This window comes from Vanellus vanellus, assembly GCF_965231255.1.
Source record: "Vanellus vanellus genome assembly, chromosome: 1".
Classification (NCBI taxonomy): Eukaryota; Metazoa; Chordata; class Aves; order Charadriiformes; family Charadriidae; genus Vanellus; species Vanellus vanellus.
The window spans coordinates 62,552,690-62,577,953 of NC_138905.1; the positions used below are offsets into that span (position 1 = coordinate 62,552,690).

General features: G+C 45.9%; 1 protein-coding gene across 1 annotated transcript in view; it reads left to right on the plus strand.

The window, feature by feature from the left end:
• PAH (phenylalanine hydroxylase) overlaps positions 1-25,264 on the plus strand; it is a gene marked incomplete at both ends in the record, with an annotated part of 40,523 nt that overhangs the window by 10,182 nt on the left and 5,077 nt on the right. Inside the window, 9 exons of the mRNA XM_082497725.1 lie at positions 5,319-5,502; positions 14,186-14,274; positions 16,428-16,495; positions 19,279-19,475; positions 19,843-19,978; positions 21,701-21,770; positions 23,595-23,651; positions 24,674-24,769; positions 25,074-25,207. Of these exons, the coding sequence (XP_082353851.1) occupies positions 5,319-5,502; positions 14,186-14,274; positions 16,428-16,495; positions 19,279-19,475; positions 19,843-19,978; positions 21,701-21,770; positions 23,595-23,651; positions 24,674-24,769; positions 25,074-25,207 (1,031 nt within the window). The remainder of the gene's footprint in view (positions 1-5,318; positions 5,503-14,185; positions 14,275-16,427; positions 16,496-19,278; positions 19,476-19,842; positions 19,979-21,700; positions 21,771-23,594; positions 23,652-24,673; positions 24,770-25,073; positions 25,208-25,264) is intronic.

The following is a 25,264-nucleotide window of genomic DNA, read 5'->3' on the forward strand; positions in this document are numbered from 1 at the left end:
GTTTTCCTCTTTTCAGGGCCAGGAGAGCAGGACCCCTTGATCTAGTAAACCAGCATGAGTTTAAAGAAAGGAATGTCCTCTTGCTAGGTGCTTGTGCAGTGCCACATGTTGTTACATAGGCTTTTTAGTTTGTGCCCCTCCATGTGTTTTGTGGCTAGATTGTGCTGAGTGCCTCATACCAAACTTTAGGGTTGGAGCAGAAGTGCCGAGTGATGGACACCAGGGGCTGCTCCAGGGCCAACTGCCCTCTGGAACTGTTTGCTGGCAGGGGCCAGCTCTGGGTCCCTTTGCTTCGGTGAACTTGTCATGCGAGGAATACCCTAGCAGATGTGAAGGAGAAGATGGGGAATCACTGTCTTCAGCTAAGAAGCAGGTCCTTGGACAGTAAAGCTGAACCAGACAGCTGCTTTTGCCTTCACTTTGGGAAACTATGGCTGAAGGCATCACTGTCACCTCCCAACTCCCCTGATCTCCTGTGAAAATTAGGCACTGAGTTTCTACTTGTGCTTCCGAAAGTGTCCTCCTTCAGGAAGCCCTGAACTAGCCTGTGGCAAGGATTAAAAGAACTTGTCACTTTTTTTTTTTGTATCGGGAAAGTGCAAGTAAATCCTTGGTTTGGGCGATTTCACCCAAGTTCTCTCTGAATGTTGATTAGCAGCACCATAGTGCTGCTGATGGATCTTCATCTGGTAACAGTGTGAGGTCTTCTGATGAAGCCAAAGTTGCTTAATGACAACAGTCATGAAAACAAGCTCCAGATGGATTTCACAGCTGTATTTAGTTTTAGCAACCGTATACAGGAGCATTTAGCAACGCATCAACGGAAAGACATATGAACGCCATGGGAAGTAGTAGCCCATAACATTCCCATGTAGCTATGAAAACACAACTTTTCTTTTCCAATGATCAGGCCATTAAACTCTTTGAGGGTGGGACTAAATTCTCTTGGCAGTGACCTCTGCAAGACTGCCGATGTAGTGTAACACCAGGCTGGTTTGATCCCACCCATGTGGGGCAGCTGCAGCGCCAGAGACACTCAGTTGGGATGGCATCACTGAAATAAGCTGGGGAAGGGGCTGGAGCTGCTTCACAGCCTCTGAGAGGGAGCCAAGTCTGAAAACCAGCACTGTGGGGTAAGGCAGGCAGGGAGATGGGCAATCCTCGCCTGCGTCCACCATTCCCTCTGTTGTAAATTGATGTCTGCATTGCTAACCCCTGTCATTCAAAAGTCATGACTTACACAAAATGGACTTAGTTCTAACTTGATTTTTGAGCTCTGAGAGCATGTCTTGAGATTTCTTTCTCTAATGGGGAATGATAGAGATATAGTTAACTTAGATATTCAAATAATGCAAGCTGAGATGTGTCACGCCCAGGAGTGGAGGTTTTAAGAAAGAAAAGCAAGAAATTTGGAGTGACATCTGCTAACTTCAAGGGATCTGGCAATACTGTACCCCTGTGATCTCCATTAAATGTTACACCTAATGATACCCTCAGTCCTCAAGGAAAATTCTGTTCTGAATTTTTAATACTTGCTAAAAAGTATATTAGAAATGGCCTGCTTTGAAATGAATGGAAGGTGAACAGCTACCCCTCCTCTACCAACAGAGAAGCAGTCCAGCGGATATGTGGTTGCATGATAGTCTGTCTAGGACAGACTCAACCTCTATGCTGGTCGTAAACCTGAGGAGAAGTATGGAAGCACCAACCTGCTGCAAGTTCTTCGCAGTTGCCATGGACAATAGGGTGAATTCAGCAAAGGCACATATAATCTCAAGCCATGGGCTCATCTGATTCCTCCCAGCTCTGAAATAGGAGAGGCCGAAGACACCAATGTTAATAGCTCAGGTGTGAATCCAGCCAAAAACATGTGGCAGCCCAGATCTTCAAAACCAGTTAGGTTAGGAGTTAGGTTCCATCAACAAAGAATAGCTCAGAAATCAGGAAGTCCCATAAAATAAATACAGAATTTTTATTAGCTGTCCTTTGAGGGCATATGTTGCCAAGATTTCAAGTCCTACTAAAAAAACCCACAGAGATATTGAAAACTGCTCAAACTAAGCAACTAAACACAAAAACCTCCCCCCATTCTGCTTTCTCAGGTAACCATCTGTCTCCAGAAGTTGGAGCTTTAAATAAAGCATCAACTACTGTGAGAAACCCGATGCAATCGCAAGATTTAGCAATACTGAGGATACAAAAAGTTTTGAACAATGTGAAACTATGAAGATTAAACACTAGATGGAGTAGTTGGACTAGAATGAAATTGTCTCATAACAGAGCCACTGTAAATATTTTGAAATCAGGGGCTTAGTAGCAAGGCACAGCATATGAGAGCTTGTTTCTCCAGGAGCCCCAGTTCAGGGAGTTGGATTTATGCTGCCGAATTCTTGCTTTGAAAACAGTCACCAGAAGAGTTCTCCCTTCCGCTTCTCTGCTGTGAGGTCCTCAGACCTTGGCACAAAAAGGTAACGGGTTGTCTCTGCACATTGCTGAGCTGCAGGCACCCCTCAAATAAACAGCAAACCAGCTTCATGCTCTGCGGGAAGCTGTTCTGCTTATCTCAAGTGTAAGAAAGGAGGTGACTCTCTCCTTGAGCCCCTTCCTCCCTGTCTGCTTCCCCCCCCCGTCCCCCCTTTTTCCTACTCTCTTAGGTTGTGGCAATACTTTAGGAGGCATTGATGCTCCTGCTGCCTTAAGCATGCCTTGTGCCCACCCTGCAGCTTGTCTCATCGTTTCCAGCCCCTGCATCACTCCCTCCATTTTGTGGGCACTGCTGTTTGCGCAGCTGCTCGCTGAGCCAGGTTGGAGAGCTGGTACAGCAGAAAAGTCACCTGGCCAAAAAAAAAAAAAAAAAAAAGGATATAGTTGTGGTACCTGTGTGAGCTCTCACACAGCTTTGCTGTCTCCAAGGGGATGAGGGATGCTGAGGTGGGTATGAACACTTGTGGTTGGGGGAGGGAAGCAGGGGACAACAGCCACCGAAGAGAGGTCCATGGTACCACAGCCTCTGCAAAATGTAGAAAGCTCGGTCAGGGCCCAGGACCCCATTCCCCCGTGAATCTGCACAGAGACAGAGTGCAACATGCTGACACACCAGTGCAAGGTGGAAGCAAAGCAGCCCCGCAGCGTGCCCGAGCCCAGCCTTCGACAGGGGGAAGTTTCACACCCACTCCCCACCTTTGTGAGCGGCTACACAGAGCAGCCGAGCGGCCCCGGGCTCCGGCTGCAAAGCCCCACGTGGCCGCACAGCTCTCCATGGCATGGCCGCAGCGAAATGGCCGGCAGCCCCTTGCGCCTACTCACCAGCAAAAGCTTTCCAGCCCCGACTCATCTGAATTTCCAGCTCTGGGGCCGTCCCCACCTCCCCGCGCCTCACCGAGCGGAGGGTACAATGCGCGGTCTGTTTGTGAAATGGGGCTTTGGAGGCCTAAAACAAATTGTCCTCCAGGCTCAGGACAGTGGCGGCCATTCTCTCCCCCCACCCCCCGACGGCCCCGCGAGGACGGCATCTCTGGAGAGCAGCAGTTGGCGAATGTGCTTTTGACCTTTTCAACTTATTGTATTGGTATCTAGCCAAACAATTTAAGTTCATCTGTAGCGTGCGACACTCAGGAAACAGAGGAATGACATGCATGCTGTTTCCTACCAAGTAATAAACTGCCTTTTGTGGCGGAGTGAATGAGGCCTTTGCCGCTGATGGCCAGATGCCCCCCTGCACTGTCCAAGCACCGAGAGCAGCAAAGAAAACCTTAAAGGGCTTGAGAAGCTCAAACTAGAGGGAGGTACACAAAAAAAAAGCTTCCTTCTTTCTTCCCTGTAGGTCACAAGTAGATCCTCGCAGTGTTTCTCCGTGGATGAAACCCCGACCCCAGTGCAGCAGGGGGTTTGACACAGACACCAGTGGGGCCAACACTTCACCCCATGTAGTTTGGGATCTTCTTAAGCCTGAAAGCAGCAAAACAAAAGCTTCTCCAGGGCTGCTGAGTGCCAGCTCCTCTGACTCTTCTGTGGTTGATCTTCAGCCCAAATTTCCTCCAGGGGGTTTGCCTGTTCCTCCCAGGGGACCAAAGCCCAGACCTGGCCTCAGCATGCCGTGGTGTGGCTCCAGTGTGAGCCTGACAGGAAGGTCATGCGATAACATCAGCACCAACTGAAATCTGTTTAAAAGGTTTTTCTCAAAAAAAAGAAAAAGAAAAAGAAAGTAATATATACATATTCATATTACAGTGCTCAGGAAAACATTTGAATTCAGATAAACCATGGTAGATTTTCCTGGACTTCTGTTTAAGTCACTGGAAAAATAGAATTTTTATCTACTTGTTGCTTTACACATTGACATGGTGACATGTCTGAGGTCAGGCACCCACTGGTCATAGTCATGAAGACTATAGTTCCCAGTGATCGCTTCCTTCAGCGCTAGGAGGCACTGCTGCTGGTCAGTGAAGATATTTGGTGATATGGAATTTGAATTTCTGTGCTAAAGAAAAGACTTTGCTGCGAGAGTGATCAGACTCTGGAGCAGTTGCTCAGAGAGTTTGTGGAGTCTCCCTCTGTGGAGATACTCAAAACTCAACAGGACCCTGCCTGAGCAGGTTGTTGGATTAGATGATCTCCAGAGGCCCCATCAACCTCAGCAACTGTGCGATTCTGTGATTTAGTGACTCTGTGATTTAAAACACCCATCTTTTTATTTGCACAAATCTGGGCTGCCTTTTTGGTGCAGATCCATGTTTCCCATTGGATCTCTGCCCAACACCTGCTCACAGCCCTGAAAACTCTGCAGGTGGCTTTGCAGGTGACTGTGCAGTGGCTTGGCAGAAGCTTATCTCACAGGGTGCCCAGCTGCTTGGTTTTCCAACCTGCTTTCAAGATGCTCATAAATACAGCATTTACTTTCTCATGAGAGGGTTCTCTACAGGTGGAACACTTACTTCCCCTGTTGATCCTGGGGAAACGTTCTTGTCCACACAGACAAGCTCCCATTATGTACTTGCAGTACCGGAGTCACCATTTACAGTGCAAATCCTGTTTACAACTTGTATGCTGCTTCCATCTTTTTCAGAGGTTTATGTAGTGCATAGTCATTATGTTGGCACTCTGCACAAGGGTGAATCCCTCATCCTTCTCATTCTTCCTTTTTGTCTCTCTCCCTGTTGTGAAAGCCCTCAGTTCAGTGGCCACCAGAGGCAAGTTTCTACTTTTGTGTTATTTGGATTGTATAGTATGGGTTGTTGGCTGACACATGAATTTTAGCTAGTCTTTACGTCATGTTTCTTCCCCTATCCCTGTGGGACCAAAATCTCTCTTTCTTATAGGAAAAAGGTATAAACCTGACCCACATTGAGTCCCGACCTTCCCGTCTCAACAAAGATGAGTATGAATTTTTCATTAACTTGGAAGGCAAGAATGTCCCAGCACTGGACAAGATCATCAAGTCCTTGAGAAATGATATCGGAGCAACAGTCCACGAGCTTTCACGAACAAAGAAGAAGGACACGGGTAAGGATACACTGACAAAGGTAACATTGACAAGGAGTATTTACGTCGCATAATTAAATGACTTCTTTTTCCTGTAGCAAAGGAGTTCCTCTTGGATCTGTATGGCTGCATTTCCCTCCCTCTGCCTATTTTGCCTACTTTGTAAGCTTTTTCATTTGGAGATTTTCTTTCAGTGTAAACTGCCATGCTCCATCTTTTTCCATGCTTCTGACTAGGTCTCCTGGGAACGGGTGTTATGGTGTTATGTTGTCATATGTCTGATTGGTTGGCAGCACTCACAGTCTCTTAAAGCCTTGTTGTGGTAGCTTGTTATGCTACCTGCAGAAATTAACAGGGATCAAAGGATGATTGGAGTTACAGGCTAAGGTCTCAACTTGTAAATCCCTAAGCAATGGTGTAGGAAGTTGTATGTACATCTATCTTCTGCTCCCAGTCTCTTCCTTATTTTAAAATAGGCAGCATTTATATACACAGTTTTTGGCAAGTCATGCAGGGTGGCAACTTTTGCTCTTGATACACACCTGTAACGTGAAGGAATAACAGAGGTGCAGGTGGGACCCATACCACCATATTTAATGCAGACAGGTTAGCTTGTCAAGCCCAATGACATCTCCCCTGAATCTTTGACTACCATCCCATAGCCTTTGGACCACTGAGCACTGAAAGCCACTGCAGGGCTTGTACACTTTTAGCCTTTTCCTATGTTCTCTGCCCACATGAGAACTTAAGAGAGACAACAAGTATCGCCATGTGGGATGCACTACATCTGTTTAGTTACTCTCTGCCCTGATTCAAAAACCCAACATAAACTTGATCACAACTTAAAAGGGCAAACATTTCCAGCAAAATCTGCAGCTGCATACACAGACTTGGCTTGTACATGGTAGATCAATTCCCCTGAGAAACCCAGGCCTTGATCTGCCTCCTTTTCTCTCCTACCCTGTCCCCATAATAATCTGTGTCTGTTCAGTACCCAGCAGAGTCAAGCCTCTACAGTTCCATGTTGTGGAAAAATGTCACCTATTGAAGTCTGCCTTTTGCCTTCCTAAGGATCCCTGGAGTCCCCAGGGAGGTCACTAAGAGGGTGTCCTGGAGACATTTACAAAGCCTGTGCATCGTGCATCCCAGTTGGGGTACTGCCCTATCTTGAACACTTCTCCCAGAGAGTGCTCAGGTGAAAACAAGCTGTATTTTAACTTCTAAGTGATACACAGACCCTATGAACCCAGTCAGACTTTGCCATCTTGCCACGGAAAAAGGCGGGACCAGCTAAATCACCATCCGCCCTGAGCAGTGCAGGTCTCCTGGGCTCCACGACTCCGCACTGCGGGACTGCCCTGCTCTGACGAGTCTCACTTGCTGCATGAGAGCTGATGACTTCTCCCCCTGCCTGCCTGGGACACTGGCAACAGAAGATGCTCTTCCTCTTTAGACTAGCCTTTCCAGTCGCTGGTGACAGTATCCTGCCCAACCTCAGCCTTCCCTTCTCAGGACGCCTGGTTTCTAGGCTCATGGCCTGTCTTGTTGCTCTTCTCTGGAGTGTCTCCAGTAGATTAGATAAAACCTGGGTGTAACTATGGGCTATAAGGACTCTATTTCTCCGTTGAGCAATTCATTAACTACTTATTAAACCAGTTATTGCTCATTTGGTGGTTTATTCAATGGATCCTTCACACAAAGCCCATCTGCTTTCCAGATTCTCCTTATTCAGGTAGGAGCTGATGGTAAAGTGCAGCATAACGAAAAAAAAAGTGACAGCGAAGTGCTGTTGCAGCGCCCTCCCCCTTGCCAAATATCTCTGGGACCTCACAGATTGCTCTGGCATAAACCTTGTGGTGTGGCAGAGGCGACAAGAGCCCAGTCCTGTGCAAGACCTGGTATGGAGTGGTGGCATCCTCATGGGACAGAGGGAAGGATTGCCCTCCTGTGCTTGCCAGGGTTGGCATGCGCCTTTGAACACCTGGATTTGCTTTCCAATTTTGGTCCCGTGGACCCTGGCTGCTGGCTGCTGCAGCCCCATCCTTATGGGACCCTTGCACCTCTGGCCTGAGATGAGAGGAGGGAAGGAAAAGTCCTACAGGGTGACAGTGTCATGTGTCCCGTGTCCCGTGTCCCCCCCCCCGTCCCCCCCCCCTCCCAGGTACATGTGAGTCCAACACCATTCATCTGCCTCTCCACTCCTTGGGCTTGTGGATCCCCCTCACTCCTGTTATTGAAACTAGGGAGGCTCTGCCACCTACTTTTGCGGGGGCAGGAATAACTCTCCATTCCTGTAAGAAATGCCAGGGAGGTCAATTGTAATTTTGCCTTCAGAGGGAAATAAGGAAAGATTTTGTGAATTGTCCATGCTCCTAATTCTCAGAGATTTGCCGGAGTTGAGGCTGCTTGGTACAGTGGTGGCTGCACAGCACAGTGGTGGCTGCCCAGCGTCCAGTCCAAGACATACTTAAATGCCTCTTCAGATAACAGATGTGATTTTAATAGGATTTCAGACTTTAAATACTTTAGGTCTGGATCTTCCTCTTCCTTCCTAGGAACAACATGAAAGGACATTAATACCTTCTTGAGATCAGTGCTGGTAATCCTTTTACCGTTTCCTTTGTGCCCTACCCATGACATTACATTTGAAGATGAAAAAGAAGAAGGCAGATACTCTTCGGATTCAGTTCTCTTCATTCACGAGACGAAGGGACAAAAGGTTGATTAGGTGATTTATGATCACGTCAAATCAAAGAGCTTCTCTTTGGGGGGCTGCTTTATTTCCAGAAGAAAGTTACAGGGCCTAGCAGGGCTTGCCGTTACTTTTGTTTTTTTTAACTATTATTAAGAAGTTAATAATAGACTTAATTAAACAATAAAGTTGTGTATAAGCATAGGCCAGAAACAGATAGAGATACAGCTCTAAATATCAGCCAAGAAAGGCTTGTGAGTGAAATTCTGACCTCAGAGAAATCAAAACTCCCGTGGTCAGCTGTAGGATTAGGATTTCACTGCATGTTACTGGGTTGATCAAAGGTTTTTTGAGCTAGATTATCCCGTCAGTGCTGCAGAAAGGGACTTGATCCCTTTCTGTCTGAGAAGATAACTTGTGTTTGTTTGTTAGTTTCAGTAATTCAGAAATAGTATAAAGTGGGAGCAATTTATTGCCAAGGAAAGAGAGGAAGATTGACATTTCTTTTTGCTCTTTCCCTTTTTTCCCTTTTTCTTTTCTTTTCTTTTCTTTTCCTTTTTTTTTTTTTTTTTCAATTTCAACTTCTCTCATGAGTAGTAAGGGTCCAGTCAAACTGAAATCCCCAAAGAGCCATATTTTGAAAGGTCGAACAAGCCCCGCTTAGGGGATGAACTGTGGGTGGCAAGTTCTGGGCTGAGGCAGCTACAAGGACAGAGGGAGAAGGGAGCAGCCCGAGCTGTAGGAAGATGTGGCAAGATGCTGTCCTTTATCAGTGATGGCATTAACAAATATCAGGCCCTGTGGTGCCTTTTAGGTAAGCTTGCCTTTCAAATGTATCCTCCTGGCAAATCTGGTCATAATCCACAGATGTGCTAGAATGAAATTTTATTCCTAAAACACGGAATGAGAGCAATATGCCTCCGGGGAGCAAAATCTCAGACATATGGTTCATGGGGATATTGTCACACTTTTCTCAGGGGCACTGCTTTGCAGACAGAAGAAATTTCTGTATGCTGCCCCTTCTGTATAGTTCAGTGTCAAACACGTGTGTATGTGCTGTATTGGGCAAGGGACAAATGAATGGCTTTTTTTTTTTTTTTTTTTTTTTTTGTCTGGTCACTTTAACTGCTTTTAGGGTCTTTTCTCAATTAAATGCAAAATGTAATTTTGGTTTCCCTTTGACAGACTCAAATAGTCACAAGTACCAGATTTGGATCAACAGTGTAATTTCTAGCTCAGAGCAGGCCAGCAAATGCTCTAAATCCAAAGGTAGTTTTAGAGAGTCAGATGAGATGGGCTAGCAGTCACTGGGCCAAAAGCCCTTTGTAGAGATGGAAAGATTTGTTGTGAAAACACAGTGCAGCTCTTCATGGCTCTTTTTGGAAACAAGCTGGGTATCTGCAGTCCTCTTGGAGCCTATGAATAAAAAGGATTAAATATTATTCTGTTGCAGCATTAGGGAAATGCAGACAATTTATTGCATTTCTGAGACAGACTGGGAGCTGAGGTTCTGTAGGGGCCTTGTTTGCTAAACCCTGAGGCTGGTCAAACCATTTGGGACTGTTTAAAAAAGGGCTAAACCTGGGCCTCGAACTGCTATAAATTGCATAGACCTGTCTTTGACCCTCCTCACAATGGTCCGAATGGAGGAGTTCTGCAGAAGTCCTCGCTGCCCCTGCTTTGCTGCCTCTCATATAAATGGCTTATTAGCATTCTGCTAAGCTTTTGACCCCATGGTAATTTGGTCACCACTTGGGTGTCCAGCACGATCCCATAAATGCTGCTGTTTCACTTACAGACAAATCAATATTTATTACTGATCAGCCCACGTTTGCTCTTCAGACCTTCACAGAGGCCCAGTGTTGCAACAGCTTGCCCTGGCAATTCATTAATGGCCATGCAGACAGACAGCGAGTCTGGCGAACGGGCTGGAGGAGGATGCTGCAAACAAAATATAGGATAGATTCAGCCAGGGGGTAATTGGATTTGATCTTTTAAATAGTTGCTGGGAGGGCTGAGGACAGCCTCCTGGCACACCACAGCTGGGCAGAAGACCCAGTAGCCCTTTTGCACCCTGGTCCCTGATGCCAGGGCTGTATGGACTTGGTGCGCTGCCTGCCCCGGGCCTGTGCTCGGGACCTTCGATTCTTGCTTCCACGAGGCTCAGGACTTTCCATGACCTGACTTAACGTCACCTATGCTGGTGCGAATAGCACTAAGCGTCCTCAGGATTTCTCTTTCTCAGCCTGTCCCTTTCATCCAGCTCTGCAAGTTAAGTGCTGCCCTCTCTTAGCCACTGCTGGTGTCTGGGGGGACCTGGGAGGAGGGCAGACATCTACTGAAAATAGGTCAGATACCTATAGGAGCTGCATGCCTAGAAGAAAAGGTGCTGCTTCTGCGTAGGGGAAGAACAAGCCACCCATCTCCATGCCCGGGGCTTACACAGCATCAGCCTGGGAGTCAGTCTGTCCCAGAGTTTATCATGAGTTCTGCACCAAGTACTTGAGAGAATAAAGTGTATTTAATGAAAGTAAGTCACTATTATATATCCATTTTACCCCTTGAAGTTGCAGTGATTCACAGAATCACAGAATCACAGAATTATCAGAGTTGGAAGGGACCTCTAGAGATCATCTAGTCCAACTCCCCTGCTAAAGCAGGATTGCCTAGAGCACATGACTCAGGACTGCATCCAGGCGGGTCTTGAAAATCTCCAGAGAAGGGGACTCCACAACCTCCCTGGGCAGCCTGTGCCAGTGCTCTGTCACCCTCACCGTAAAGAAGTGTTTCCGTGTATTTGAAACCGTGTATTCAAACCCTGCCCACCTCGACCTTTCTGATTCAGGGCAGCAAAACCCCACAGACATCACTGCTGAAATCCACTGCAGATTTCAGCCCCCACCAATCTGTCTGCACAGCCCGGACCCTTCAGGTCAATGCGCGTCCCTGAGAGTAGTGCTTATTCACTCTAAAAATGACAAACCCTTGGTTGTGGGGCTGCCAGACATCTTTGTTTTTTTTTCATTTTTCCAGTGCCTGATCCAAAAATTTTATCAGTGTGCCTCACCCCAAGCTGATAGTGGGGAGTCTGAAGCACAAAACAGTGAAGCGATTCCCCCACCATCGCACAAAGCTCAGGGGCAGAGCTAGGAGAGAAGCCCGCTGCCCGGCTGCCCGTATAGAATATAGGGGCAGGATGGCAGGGTGTCCTCACCCTCCACGTGGTGTGAGTAGCGACTCCTTTCTAGGACTCACACACACCTTTTTCTACTCACCCCCTCTGACTAGTTTAACTCAAGGGGTTGGAGGTGCAGGAAGGTTGCTAACGACGAGGTGGGAGAGCCTTTCTGGAGACACTAGAGCTAGCAGTACACCCACCAAATAAAGCCATTTGGGGAAGATCTTCCTGGGACCGCTGCTGCCATCTAGCGACTTGTTCAGGTCTGTTTTTTAGGGCAAAGCAGCTCGGAAAGGCGGGGAGGAGGGGGGACCAAACCCCACTTCTGCTGGTGGGGAGAAGGGGAGGGAGAGGCGGGAGCGCTGCGGAGCCGCCGGGCCGGGTCTCTGCAGTCCGGGGAGCCCGGGCAGCCGGCGACCTCCCCCGGCTGGCAGCCACCAGCTGCCTGCTCTCCCTGGCCCGCCTGAAACAACTCCGAGGGCTGCCAGCGGAAGCCTTGGATGGACCCAGGCTGGTGGTGGGACAGTGGGTCAGGGGGAGCGAGCGGTCTTGCGTGGGGCCGAGCTGCAGCCGCCCAACGTGTGCCCTGTGAACCTGCCCTTGTTGCTCCGGCCCTGCGCAGAGGCGCAGGTGCCTCGCAGAAACCCAGCGCCGCAAGCGCCCTCCGTGTTGTTACGCTCAGCAGCAAGCGAGGTTGAATAGTCGTGGAGACAGAGTGATCCTCTTATCCCGTAGGTGGTCCATCAGGTTGGGATGAGCCCCATCAGCAAGGCACCGCAGGGAGCTCATGCAGCAGCTGCCCAGAGCTCATGCAGCAGCTGCTGGCTGGGGATCAGGTTCCCTTGGCACAAAACCCAAAACCAGACAGGGAGGTACAGCTGAGTGACAGGGCTCCCAATTGAGCAGAGCGCCACACAAGCGAATGAGCTGTTTTCCAAGCACTGACTGGGCAAGCGACACCCATTTGTGGAGAAAGTCACTAAATGAACTGCAAACATTTAATTGCTAGAGAGACTACGGAGACCCCCTGGGCTTGGACCAGTAAACCTTTGGCTGATACTAGCCTTCAAGTCCATGTTGTTGACTCAGTGTGGGGAGCATATGGGATATGATTGCATGGCCCAAGCTATTAAGGTACATACTTAAATGGAGGTCTTGTGCCCTTTCCTTAGAAAAACCAGAAAGCGGTGCAGAGAAGTGATGAGAGTGCTCAAAGATAGCCCGTGGTTCCTGTGCCTGAAATAAACAGGCAAAGTCCCAGCCAGGAAGAAGGATGGTAGACAAAGGATCTGACAGGGAGTTATGAAATCCTAGGCAGCCTGGAGAAGATGAGTAACAACAAATGGTGTTTGTATGCAGGAACTAATTAACATCAAATGAAATACGTTTAAAACAAAGGGGGTCATTTTTCCTATCAAATGTAAAGAAAAGATAGATAGAGCTCGGTGCTGCAGAGTTTCCTGGAGACAGATGTGTACATAAGCTCAGAGAGCAATTAGTTATACTTGAGTCAGGCAGAAGGGAAGGGAAAAAGAAAAGAGGCAGGCAGTTAGGGTCAAAGGGCTAAAAATGTAAGAATGGTGCAGCAGAAGTAAAATCCAAGCAAAATGAAACCAACAAGCACTGGCAGCTCCCAAGATGTGCCCAGCTGCCAGTGGTACCTAGTGGTGGTACCTATTGATGTGCTTCCCGAAGTGATGACGAGGCAAGGGAGGAGAAAGGGCCCGCGGTCCCTGTGCTCCCTCCATTGAGTTTCCCTGTCTCACTGTTGCAGAGGGATGGGGTGGCCAGGCCCAGTTGGTGGCTGACAAGGGGGTCTCTGGCTTGGTATGCATCTGGATCCTCCTGGAGGACATGGAAGAGGGGGCTGCAGCCTCCTACAGCCACTGCATGTGCGTGCCAGGCCTCTTGCTGTTGAGGGGAGATGTGGCAGGGGACTGCCTGCACCACTGGGTGAATACACTCGTGGCTCCAGGAAAGAGGTCTGACCTGGGATGACTGTTCCATGTACCTCACAAACTGCAAAGAGCCTCTCCTCATAGTGCAATTGCCATAAGGAAACTTGCCTTCTGCTTTCTCCTATCTGAACACATTGCATCTCAAAAGCCCTGTGGTTCTTCCTTGCCCTCTCCACCTTATGTCCTTCTGTAAAGGGAGGGCCACATGGGCATTACATGCTGTGTAGTCAGTGTGGTCCCATTTCACATCTTGGCTGTGCCGTAGCCAATGTGTATAGTATGTGAGTTACAAGGCAATAGAGAAGCAGGCCCAGAATTTTAATTAAATGAATGCATTACTGTATAATGACTGCAGTAATACAATGCTAGTCTGAGGTATTAGCGTGCCATTTATCATTTTATTTCAGCAACCTAGCTTAAGTGGGGCCACCAAGTAGGTCTTAGAAAGAGATTTTCAGAGGGTCAAGTAATCCCTTCTCCTTCTTGTTGTGGGATTTCTTGCTGTTCCTTTGAAATGGCTGATTCTAGCTACTGTGAAAGGAAGGATACTCTGGAAAAAATCCTACATTTTGGTAAGCCAAGAGACCAGAATAATAAACAGAAAATCATAAACATTACAAGCCAGCTCTGTGCCAAGGGCTAGACGTTCCTGCCGCTCTGTACTCTTCCAACAGTGCAAACCAGCCAGAAATTCAAGACAACTTGCAGGGTTTTCTCTTGCCTCCTACTAAAGGGAAAGGTCATTGCTGCCCAAAGAATTTAGCCCCTTGTGTATGTTTCTTTATGTTTATGATGAAAAGATGGAAAGACCAGAAGACGACCCCAAACCAGGTAATGAAGAAGCATACCAGTCTCTATTTCTTTTCTGTTTTGCAGTGCCATGGTTCCCAAGAAGTATCCAGGAGCTGGACAGGTTTGCCAATCAGATCCTAAGCTATGGGGCAGAATTGGACGCTGATCATCCTGTAAGAAATAGAGCTTTATTTTTTTAACATGCTTCTAGTTATTGAGACAGACGTTTCTCTCATTTATATTTGCTCTGCTTTAAGATAGATCTAGTAGACTAAGTCTCACAAGAAAGGTACCACATTTCTAGGGTTAGAATCATCCCAATCCCTGGTTATGAAGTAAATCAGACCAAAGGTTGCTTTAATTTGAGCAAATACCAGGAGACCTTAAAAGTCATAGCGGTCATCAGCGCACAGGACCACCACAAGGACACCTCTAGTTTTCCCAGGTGGCTCTCATGTGGTGACTTCAAACTAATTTTGTGAATCACTAGCAACAAAAACTTCAGAAGCAACATATTATTGCCCAGAGATAGGAAGACTGCTTTTTTTTTTTCATCCTTGATTACATACACACGATTGAGCTTAGTGCCTTGTTATGCGGTTGTTAAATCTGACATGATACTTGTATGATGAGGCACAACAAAAGAAAAGGTCCTTGCTTCAAAAAGTTTGTGGTTTAAATGGTAGTGTCAGAGTTTTGTTCGTTGGCTTAGCTGATAAAATTTATTCAGTGGTTTTTCAGCTCTTCCAGATACAAGAATACTTTCTGCCTCTATTCCCTCTCCAAGCAAACAACAACTTGTTTTCATTTGTCAAAACACACTGAGTTCCATGCAGTGCAACAGAAATTGCTGCTATTAGTTTAATTGAGATAGGGTGATTATAAATAAATTACATGCAGCGCAACAAAAATTGCTGCTATTAGTTTAATTGAGATGGGGTGATTAGTCATTCACTACCTATTGCTTAATTCGAGATGTGTTATGTATCATGTACAATGATTCATGATGTTCAGTGTGGTCATATGAAAAGCAGAATGAAAGGAGATACACTGAGTCAATGGCCCCCTTGTGTGTCATGCTGGAATAGACCAAGATTGTATTTGAAAAAAAAAAAACAACAAAAAAAAGATATTAAAAGGAATGAAGCATCTCTGCTCCAGTTCCTAGAATTAGCTAGTGAGCACTTTATGCCTTAAAAAGGAAACCCAGCTGCTGGGGTAAATAGGTGTGACAGTACATAGAGTGCAGAAAGAGAGAAATTAAAGAAGCCTGTGGTTTTAGTAGTTAAGTGATATAGGATTTAATCACAAATACCTCTATGTCAGGTTAATTTTGGACAGTGCATTTTTTAGGCCATTGGCTGCCTCTTTTTGACTCACGGTCTCAGATCTCCACCCTATGTCAGCTGCCTCCTGTACTTGGTTGTGTTTTGTGGCCCCTCAGACCGGTTGTGCCGTACACCACTAAGACATGCATTCATAAGCTGCCACGGTGCCCAGTGAGTTGCCCTGCAGAAGTGTGTCCTAGCTTGGAAGGACGTTTCTCCACTTTAGGTGGTGAAGACACTCCTAACCCTGAGGAACTTTTAGTCTAAATAGCAGGCACACTGGGATAGGAGAGTGGTTATCCTAGATGAAGATTTAGAGATTATGTTTCTTACCCCAGGTTTTACTGGTAATTAGCTGCAAAGGTCAAGCTCCCAACCACAAGGTCTATTAGACATTCTCTGTAGTAACTAAATCTTTTCAAGTGGTTGAATTTGTAGAGCAAATAGGGCTTTTTGGTCCGCCAATTGCCTACTGTTCTTCTCACAGTTTGAAAATGAGCACCTTTAAGCATGGTTCATGCTGAAAATCCACCTAAAAAGTCTGACTGAATTGATGAGTGTGTTTCTAATGTAGTTTAACTCTGCTCCTCTAGATCAGCCCAGCTGTGCCAGGAACTGCAAGACAGTTCATGAGAAACCAGAAGGACATGGTTATCTAAATGCCGTTACTTCAGTGTATTGCTCTTGCAGGAACACCTTGTTAGCGCTGTAAAGGAGCATGTTTCTCTTTTTTGTAGCAAGTGGAAATGAGAAAATGAAAGGACTTGAGGGGCAAGAAGTGCTGGGAGGCTGTGGCTGAATGGCTGCTCTGGTGGCCCCTCAGACCAGGAAGGAGCAGTGCCCTGTGTGAGTGGAGCTGGGCAGGATGGAGGCAGCTTCCCCGCTCACCATTCTGCACTTCTTGGATTGCACCAGCCATGCCCGAGGGTGCTCAGTGAGAGGACGTCTCTTTACCACCTGCACTTACACAGGGACTGACCATCACTGTTTCTCTTTAGGGGTTCAAAGATCCCGTGTACCGGGCCCGGAGGAAGGAGTTTGCGGACATCGCCTACAACTACAGACAGTGAGTGCTCAGTGCATGGGCAGAGAGCAAGCCCACATCTCCTGCCCTCTCCTAGGGCTCTCACCCTGCTGGCTATCCCTATTTTTCCACAAGCGTCCTCCTGCTGTTGGCTTTTCTCTGCCGTGTGTTTACGTCTTCCTCTTCATGCATTTATCCCCAAATCGCAGTAAAACAAAAGTAAATTGTTCCAGGCACACGTTCAGAAGAGAACATCGCCTCCCTTCTTTCCCCACAACACCCCTCTTCCCCGGCTTTGTTGTCTAATTGAGCAGCAGACTCCGTTTCTACTACAAAGACCTGAGCATTGAATAAAGCTGCTTCTGGTATTCTCCCCATTAAGCCAGGGCTGGAGGAGGAGTGCCTATCATTTACATTAAAGCAGGAGCTGCATACACTATTAAAATAATGAATAACTTATGGTTCTGATGCTAATCCAGTGCCTGATACTCTACTTTTATCATGTCTGACCCAGCTGCAATCAGCAATTTGGGCTCTCATTTCCCAAGAAAAATAAATTGAATAGAGATGATAAATTCACTTAGAACAGGCTTGCTTGATTGCTTTCAGTGATCAAATCTGGAGGAGATAAAATTCTCTTCCCAGAGCCACTCACACAGTTCCATCAGTACTGCTGGGCCTGATTCTTGCTGAGACTGGTAAAAATTGTAATTGCAAACATTAAAGTAACATATGTTGTACATTTAGGGCTCCACTTTGCACAGGACTGCGATGAAAAGATAGTCTCTGAGCCAAAGAACTAATGATCTAATCACAAATGAGAGAGAAAATTGGACTGATTGGTGGAAAGCGAAAAAAGTCAGGACCCCGGTTTATAGCTAGAAAATTTGGTTAAGACTTTGTGGCCAGATGTGGATGGATCTAATGCCCATTTATAGGTATTCCACAGAAGATTTACCTTTCCTGCATAATAGATAGCAAATTCTGGTCTCTAGTTTGCAGGCTTTCACTAAATCCTACATAGAAATAAAACAAAAAGTGTTAGCTACTCCCTTCCCCCCAGATCCAGACCGAAACCATCTTAGGAAGATTAAACCATTATATTCCAAGATGTAAATAATTCATATTTAGTCTGTTATCCAGATCCTCAGACACACCGGAAACAAAGCCTATATAGACCTGGACCTATGTCCCCAAAGCACCTTTTAGGTGAAGTTCTTGGACTTTCTGATTAGGTCTTTCAGTAACAGAGCAGCAAGCAGGGAGTGAAAGCCCATGTCTGGGCTTCTGGGGCTCGTGGAAAGAAGGCACGTGTTTTTTTGTGACTTCGGGTGTTGATTCTGGAAGGCCCAGATGGATCTGTGATGTCTTTGCCCTGGGTGCTACACCTGACGGACATGACTTTCCAGGTCTGCAGTGGGGAAAGGTCAAAGGGGTGTCTTCAGAGATGCAAAGAACCAGGCAGAAGAGGGACAACCAAAGTTATCAGACTTCATGGGAAGTATCTGAAAAGGCAAATGTTTTTAGCTTCTGAAGGTGCTGCTCAGCTACAAAGGTGAGGTGGGTTACTGCTTTCTTGTCTTGTACTCTTCTTCCTGCCATCAATTTTATCCTCTTCTGTGTCCCTTCTTTTGCACCTATTTTGTCCTCTTTCCTTCTGCTGTTTGCCTCTCTGCCTTTGCTCTTTTGCCTTCTCTCCTGATACATTTCCTGATTGTTTTTGTTGAATGCTTCATTTCCCGGACTTCTCTTTCCTTCGCTTTTAGCTTGCCTCTTCCTTCTGCCTTCCTTTGTTTCTGGCCCTGTTGATCCTTGACATTTTTTAATTGAAATTTGAAAGGTTTTTAAGGCATAGCTTTCCCCTGTAATCCTGGAAGGTGGTTGAGGATTACTTAGGAGTACCATAGGAACAACAATCCCCCAGCAGTCCTCATAATTCAACATGGTGTTTAAAGCTCCGCAGATCAAGGAGGGCTGATACAGAGAGACAGAAAATGACAATTCCCCAGAGGAGCTGCCCTGAGGCTCAAGGAAAAAATGAGGGAGTGGGAGATGGTGGGGTGTCATCAAGAGTTTAACAATGGGTCTCTGGGGCTTGGAAAGCTCCAGCATTATTCCAGCAGTGATGTTAACCCTATTAAGTTACTTAAACCCCTTTGATTTTTCAAAGCTGCTGGATTCACCTATGGCCCTATCATTATTGCTAAGGAATTGACTATTCACAGGAGGCCGAACTACATTGCTTGTAATTGTCTTATTCCTGCTAGCTTCAACATGAGCTAAGCACACGGAGGCCTGAGGGTGGGATTTGACTCAAAATTACTCATTACAATTATAAAAAGTCAAACTGGCTGGAGTCTGCATCTATTACAGCATAAAGCACAGATCAGAATTTCTCTGCCCCTCCAAGAAAGAGTTTTCTGATGGTTTCCCTGTTGTAACCAAAACAATTAATGTAATGTGTATTAGAGCAAGAAATACAACAGCTGCTCCGTATCTAGAAATGCAAATAAATTGAAACTAACAGCCAGCAAATATTTTTAGAAGAACATCTTGATAAGACAAATAATCACTAATTTATTTTTACCACAATAACGCAAGGAGGTTTCTAAAGGCCAGTATCTCAGCTGAGGTCAGTAGAGGGTTTCTCAGCCTGTGCCTAGGGGCAAGTGAGGCTCCTTTTGCACCTGCATGTCAGACCAAAAGCATCTCCCCTCCTGCACCAGCAGCTCCTGGCCAGCCCGTGTTAAGCTCCTGAGTATGATGCTGGTGGCATAGGACATTTTCGCTGTCGCTGCTATGGAGGGTATTCATTTTCCTTCCAGTGGCCAACCTATTCCTCGAGTTACCTACACAGAAGAAGAAAAGAAAACGTGGGGCACCGTCTTCAGGGAGCTGAAGAGTCTCTATCCAACTCATGCTTGTTATGAACACAACCACGTGTTCCCACTGCTGGAGAAGTACTGTGGCTACCGGGAGGACAACATTCCCCAGCTTGAAGATATTTCAACGTTCTTGCAGAGTAAGTTTGAAGCATATAAAAGAACCAGATTGAATGAAAGGCCTCATCTGTCAGTGGTAGTGCTTCCAGAAGCAGAAAAGCAGTCCCTGCTTTATCACAGGCTCCCTGTGGTGCTTGGGCACAACACTCAGCCTGTGTCTCAGGTCTTTCTCTAAAACTTCCGGGGGTACAATGGTACACATGCTCAAATACTGTGATGGTGGTACGCATGGGTGGAAAATTACCTGCTCTTTCACAATTAAACTCTATTTAACATAAGGAGAGCAAAGAAGACAATTAACAAACTTTTTTTCACTGTGAGGAGTCTGGATAAGGATAAATCAAACACACCAGCTGTTTTTAAGATGCCTTTTTTTTATCCTTTCAGCCTGCACTGGATTTCGCCTGCGTCCTGTTGCAGGCTTGCTCTCCTCTCGGGATTTCTTGGCCGGGCTGGCGTTCCGAGTATTTCACTCCACGCAGTATATTCGCCATGCATCCAAACCCATGTACACACCAGAGCCGTAAGTACTTTGGCACAGAGAGTGTGTAAAGTTGCAGCAGATTAACAGCAGGGTCAGCCCAACTGATAATAACCGTGTGGGACTCTGAAGCACTCCTGGGAACACAGCTAGTGGAGAGCGGCCAAGCGACTGCTCTCTTCTGAAAACATTTTCAGAAGATTTCTAGTCTTTTTAACAAGCTGCATCCTCGTCTGCGAATTCTTGTGGGACCGATCAGACAGTTTTGCTACTGAAGGCATGCTTGTGTGGTGGCTGGGACGCGATAGAGTAGTGTACAAAGGCATTTAGCTTAGCTATTAGCACCCAAACAGGGGTGTGAAATCTAGTGCAGGAATGACTCAACACGTTGCAAGCAAGCTTCTGGCAGCAAGATAGAGGAAGCCCAGATCCCTTCTCTTTTTCATTTTTATGCCGTGATGTTTTTGTCCCTGTCCATTGTCCTTTTCCACTTGCCATTTTCAAAATTTTTCTTCCTCTGCTTCACATTTTTGCGATTCTTCCTCCCTTCCCTTACCATTTCTTTGGTTCCTGCTTCTTCCCACAGCCTCCTTTTCCCCTCCATTTTTCTATCCCTCATTGTTCTGATTTTTCCCCCCTGCTTCTGCTCACCTCCTTCTCATCCTGCACAAAGCCAGGCTGAAATGTCTTCCAGATCTGGCCTTCCTGGGAGCACCTTATCACAGAATCACAGAATTTTCAGAGTTGGAAGGGACCTCTAGAGATCATCTAGTCCAACTCCCCTGCTAAAGCAGGATTGCCTAGAGCACATTACTCAGGACTGCATCCAGGCGGGTCTTGAAAATCTCCAGGGAAGGGGACTCCACAACCCCCCTGGGCAGCCTGTTCCAGTGCTCTGTCACCCTCACCATAAAGAAGTTTTTCCGTGTATTTGAACGGAACTTCCTGTGTTCTAACTTGTGCCCATTGGCCCTCATCCTGTCACTTGGAACCATTGAAAAGAGCCTGGCTCCATCCTCCTTCAACCCACCCTTTAGATACTTGTATGCCATAATAAGGTCTCCCCTCAGCCTTCTCTTCTCCAGGCTAGAGTCCCAGCTCTCTCAGCCTTTCCTCATAAGGCAGATGCTCCAGCCCCTTAATCATCTTAGTTGCCCTTATCCCTCCCCTCTTTCTGTCTCACCAAATCACTTCTCTATCTTTGAAAAATCTAGCAGTCCCTAGGTGAGTTCTTCCCCAAACATGCCTGTCCAGCTGCCAACTTCAACTTGTGATGAAAATAGCCCTGCCTGAGGAAGGATGAGCTTCCATCTCTCAGTGGGAGGCTGTGGGCCTGAACAGGGACTAGAGCTGAGCTCTTGAGGTACATGTTGACACCATGGTGAATTGTCTTAGTAGCCTGACCTTCACCTAAAGAGGTTTCTTGTCCATATCCTCTTTGGTGGGGTGATTTCTTTCTGGGCCTTCCTGAGCTGGGTGGGCAGTTGAATGAGTGTTTTTCTTCCGTAAGGAAAAGCAAATAATGTATCATACTTCCTCTTATGGATGTGTGATGATAAAAACACCAAAAATCCTGGAGTGTGCAAGTGTTTGCATCACAAGAATAATTTTAGAGCAAAACGTTTTCCCATGAGTCCTGAGCATCGTTTGCTAGCAGGAGCAAATGCACTGCACTCCTGCCTATGTGCAGACTCTAGGGCATTCATCCAGCATTGCTGGTCTTTTTCTAAACTAAAGGTATTCAGATGTCATGTTTTCCTGCAGTGATATTTGCCATGAGCTGCTAGGACACGTGCCTCTTTTTGCTGATCCCAGTTTTGCTCAGTTTTCCCAGGTAAGTTGCTCAGTGGTTTTACTGGTTTTATAATTGAACACACCAGAGACTAGGTAACTCAGAGGATGAATTAAGAGCTATGAGGGGTGGGGTGTTTTATTTATTGCTTGAAATCTTGACAGAAATCACTTAGGTGAACTCATACACCCCAACTCCAAATGCCGGTCTTGTGTGAGTTGTTTTTTTTACAGGCAAACCCTTTGTGAAGCCATCATCTAAAAAACTTGTTGTAGATGTTGATCCTTCTGAGCAAACTTAAATGGCTCATGAGTCACATGAATTATTGCCCCACCCTGCAGTGCAAATGTTAGGGAAAGTGAAGATACTTTTTTTGTTTGTTTTCTATTGAAGCCACAGAGGAGGCTGAGTAAAGTGGGGAACTGTCCCAGCTGCAAGCATGGGAGAAGGCTGGAGAGGAGCTTTCTCTGGTAGTGTTAATGTCTCTGGAAAAGAAGCCAAACCTTGGTGAAGGAGTAAACTTTTGGCTGCATCTTATCAGAAAATGTGAAAAGACAGAAAGAGAGAAGGACAGACAGACAGAAAGAGAGAGAGAGAGAAAGAGGGAAAGAAAGAAATAAGGAAATAAGGAAGGAAGGAAGGAAAGAAAGAAAGAAAGAGAAAGAAAGAGAAAGAAAGAGAAGGAAAGAGAAAGAAAGAAAAAGAAGGAAAAAGGGAAAAAGGAAAAAAGGAAAGACAAGAAGAGAAAGAAAAGGAGACAAAGAAGGATGGAAAGAAGGATGGAGGACAGAAAGGTGGAAGTAGGGGAGGAAGGAAGGAAGGAAGGAAAGAAGGAAGGAAGGAAGGAAGAAAGGAAGGAAGGAAGGAAGGAAGGAAGGAAGGAGGGGAGGGAGGGAGGAAGGAAGGGAGGGAGGAAGGAAGGGAGGAAGGGAGGAAGGGAGGAAGGAAGGAAGGAAGGAAGGAAGGAAGGAAGGAAGGAAGGAAGGAAGGGAGGAAGGGAGGAAGGAAGGAAGGAAGGAAGGAAGGAAGGAAGGAAGGAAGGAAGGAAGGGAGGGAGGGAGGGAGGGAGGGAAAATGGACTTGATGTAACGTTACTCACAAGACAAAAGTCAACTTGATATAGTTAGTAAGCATTCAGTATTGTCCTCAGGCTTTACCCTTTCCCAGAAGTGGGGTTTCTTTCAAGATAAGCCCTACTGCACCTCAGCTTATTAGGATTTGACATGGTTATGGCTGCTCCCATGCTTTTGGTGTGGGCATGTGTGGGGCTCTGATTTTGCACTGCACAGTCCTCACTGGAGCAAACCAAGCAAGGTTCCTGGTCATATACTGTCTTGTGTGGCTGTCTTCTGAATCCAGCTATTGCATGCCTACAAGGACAGTCTCCATTAACTCCTAAGGTATGAATAAGCTCTTTCAAATTGTGCCTTGCCATTCAGAAAAAATAACTCATTCGAGGCTGCAGGAAAACTCCTGCAATCAGGGCCCATCAAAACAAAGAGAAATATTTAAGGTGTGGAGATGTGACTGATTTACCTCATTTTGACCATATCATTCTCACGGGTGTGCATTGTAGACTTAATCAAAAGCCTGTCAAAGCAAGAGGAAAATTTTATTTGACCTCAGTGGGCTTTGTACCAGGCACAAAGGATCATGCCTTGTAAATGACATTTGGACAGGACCCTTTGTTCATTTCTGGAGAGATTTCTGGTTTAAAATTGATGTTGCACGATAGGAACATGTCCTGTAAACATTTGTGTGTGGTAGTAAGCGATGGTAACATTTAAAATGTGAGAAATTACATAAGACAAGACAGGAAGAATGTTTGCAATAAACAGCTTGAAGAATAATGGTTTATTGTTACAGGAAATTGGACTGGCATCTCTGGGAGCTCCAGATGATTTCATCGAGAAACTTGCTACGGTAATTTAATAAATGAGGGCTCAATTTTCCAAAGCACCCTGTGTTGTCTTAATTCTGCTGCCACTGAAGTCACTGATAGAACTCCCATAGAGTTGAATGGGAACAGAGTGAAGTCCATGATTGGAAAACCCCACCCTGAAACAGTTGCATTAAAGGAAAATAACTTTGGCACCCTTTATTCAAAGTGACAGTTGTGATTAAACACAGAAGCCCAGACAAGATTTCCTCCAGCACAAACATATTGGGCAAGAAGAGATTACATGTTACTACATCACCACAGGAAATTTCAGGAAGCAGCTTCAGTAGCTGTTCTACCTGTAAGTGTCCTTTCTCTTCCACCCTTCTAGGCAGGTAATGTCCTCTGCAGTCAGCGTGCCTCATCTGAATTCTACTCTGAGACTACGGACACCTAGAATTGCAAACTTCAAACAAAACCAAAGATATGCCTGTGAGATTAGCATCCCCAGTGCCAACTTACCTGGGCAAAGCAATGCACTATCTTTGCTGTTTCTGATAGATGAGGTAGTTCTTCTGAGCCAGAGCAGGTATCCTTCTAAATGACAGACCAAGACGTCAAGCTGGGCCACACACCATCTTCCTTCAATATTGCACTAACAGCCCATTCCCTCTCTTGCTGCTGCAGCTACATGCCCTCTATGTGAAACAGGAAACAAATTTCTATCAAATAAGGTTCAAACTTTGACTGGGTTGTCCAGCCAAAATGAAATTTAATTGCCATAGTTTCATTGTGTCTGCTCTGCTGACAAATGTAAGCACAGTAAAGCACAACTGTGTTTGTCAGGGCACTGAACCGATTCACAGCCACGCTGGGTCTAGCACCGTGCCCCCTCTAGGAGAAGAATTTCAGTTTGTGGGGACATTTATTGTATTTATAGGGTTGATATTTGACACATGGCAAAAATTTAAATAGAAATGTGAACTCCAAATGTATTCAAATCAATGATGTTCACCTCCTTTTTTTGATCAAAGAATCACGCATTTCTATCTAATTTTCTTATTAGGTTTATTGGTTTACGGTGGAGTTTGGACTATGTAAGGAAGGCGATTCACTCAAGGCATATGGTGCTGGGCTGCTGTCTTCTTTTGGGGAGCTGCAGGTGAGTTCTAGAAAGGAACATTTCTCTTCTGAATGTCTTCAGATCCTTCTTTTGCTTCATGCTTTGTGCATAGAAATACATGAAATGCTGTACTTCATTGAAGAGCTCTGATAATTGTGTCAGTGTATGCATACACAGGGGACTCATACCTGCTTCTTTCCTAGTAAATGATGTTATCATTGTGTTTCACAGGAGCAACTCTTTCCTGTCTGAAACTGGGTGGCATTCAGAGGCTCTATCTTTCTTTCACAGCAAATTCAAGCACTTTAAAACTGAAATAAATTTCTTACTCTTTTGCTCACAGTATTGTTTATCAAGTAAACCTGAGATTCAACCTCTTGTCCTGGAGAAGACTGCTGTGCAGAAGTACCCCGTTACTGAGTTCCAGCCTATCTACTATGTTGCTGAAAGTTTTAAAGATGCAAAAGATAAGTTAAGGTAATCCAGTCATTCCATATAAGATCCGATTTCTTGTCCATTGCCAATACATTGGAT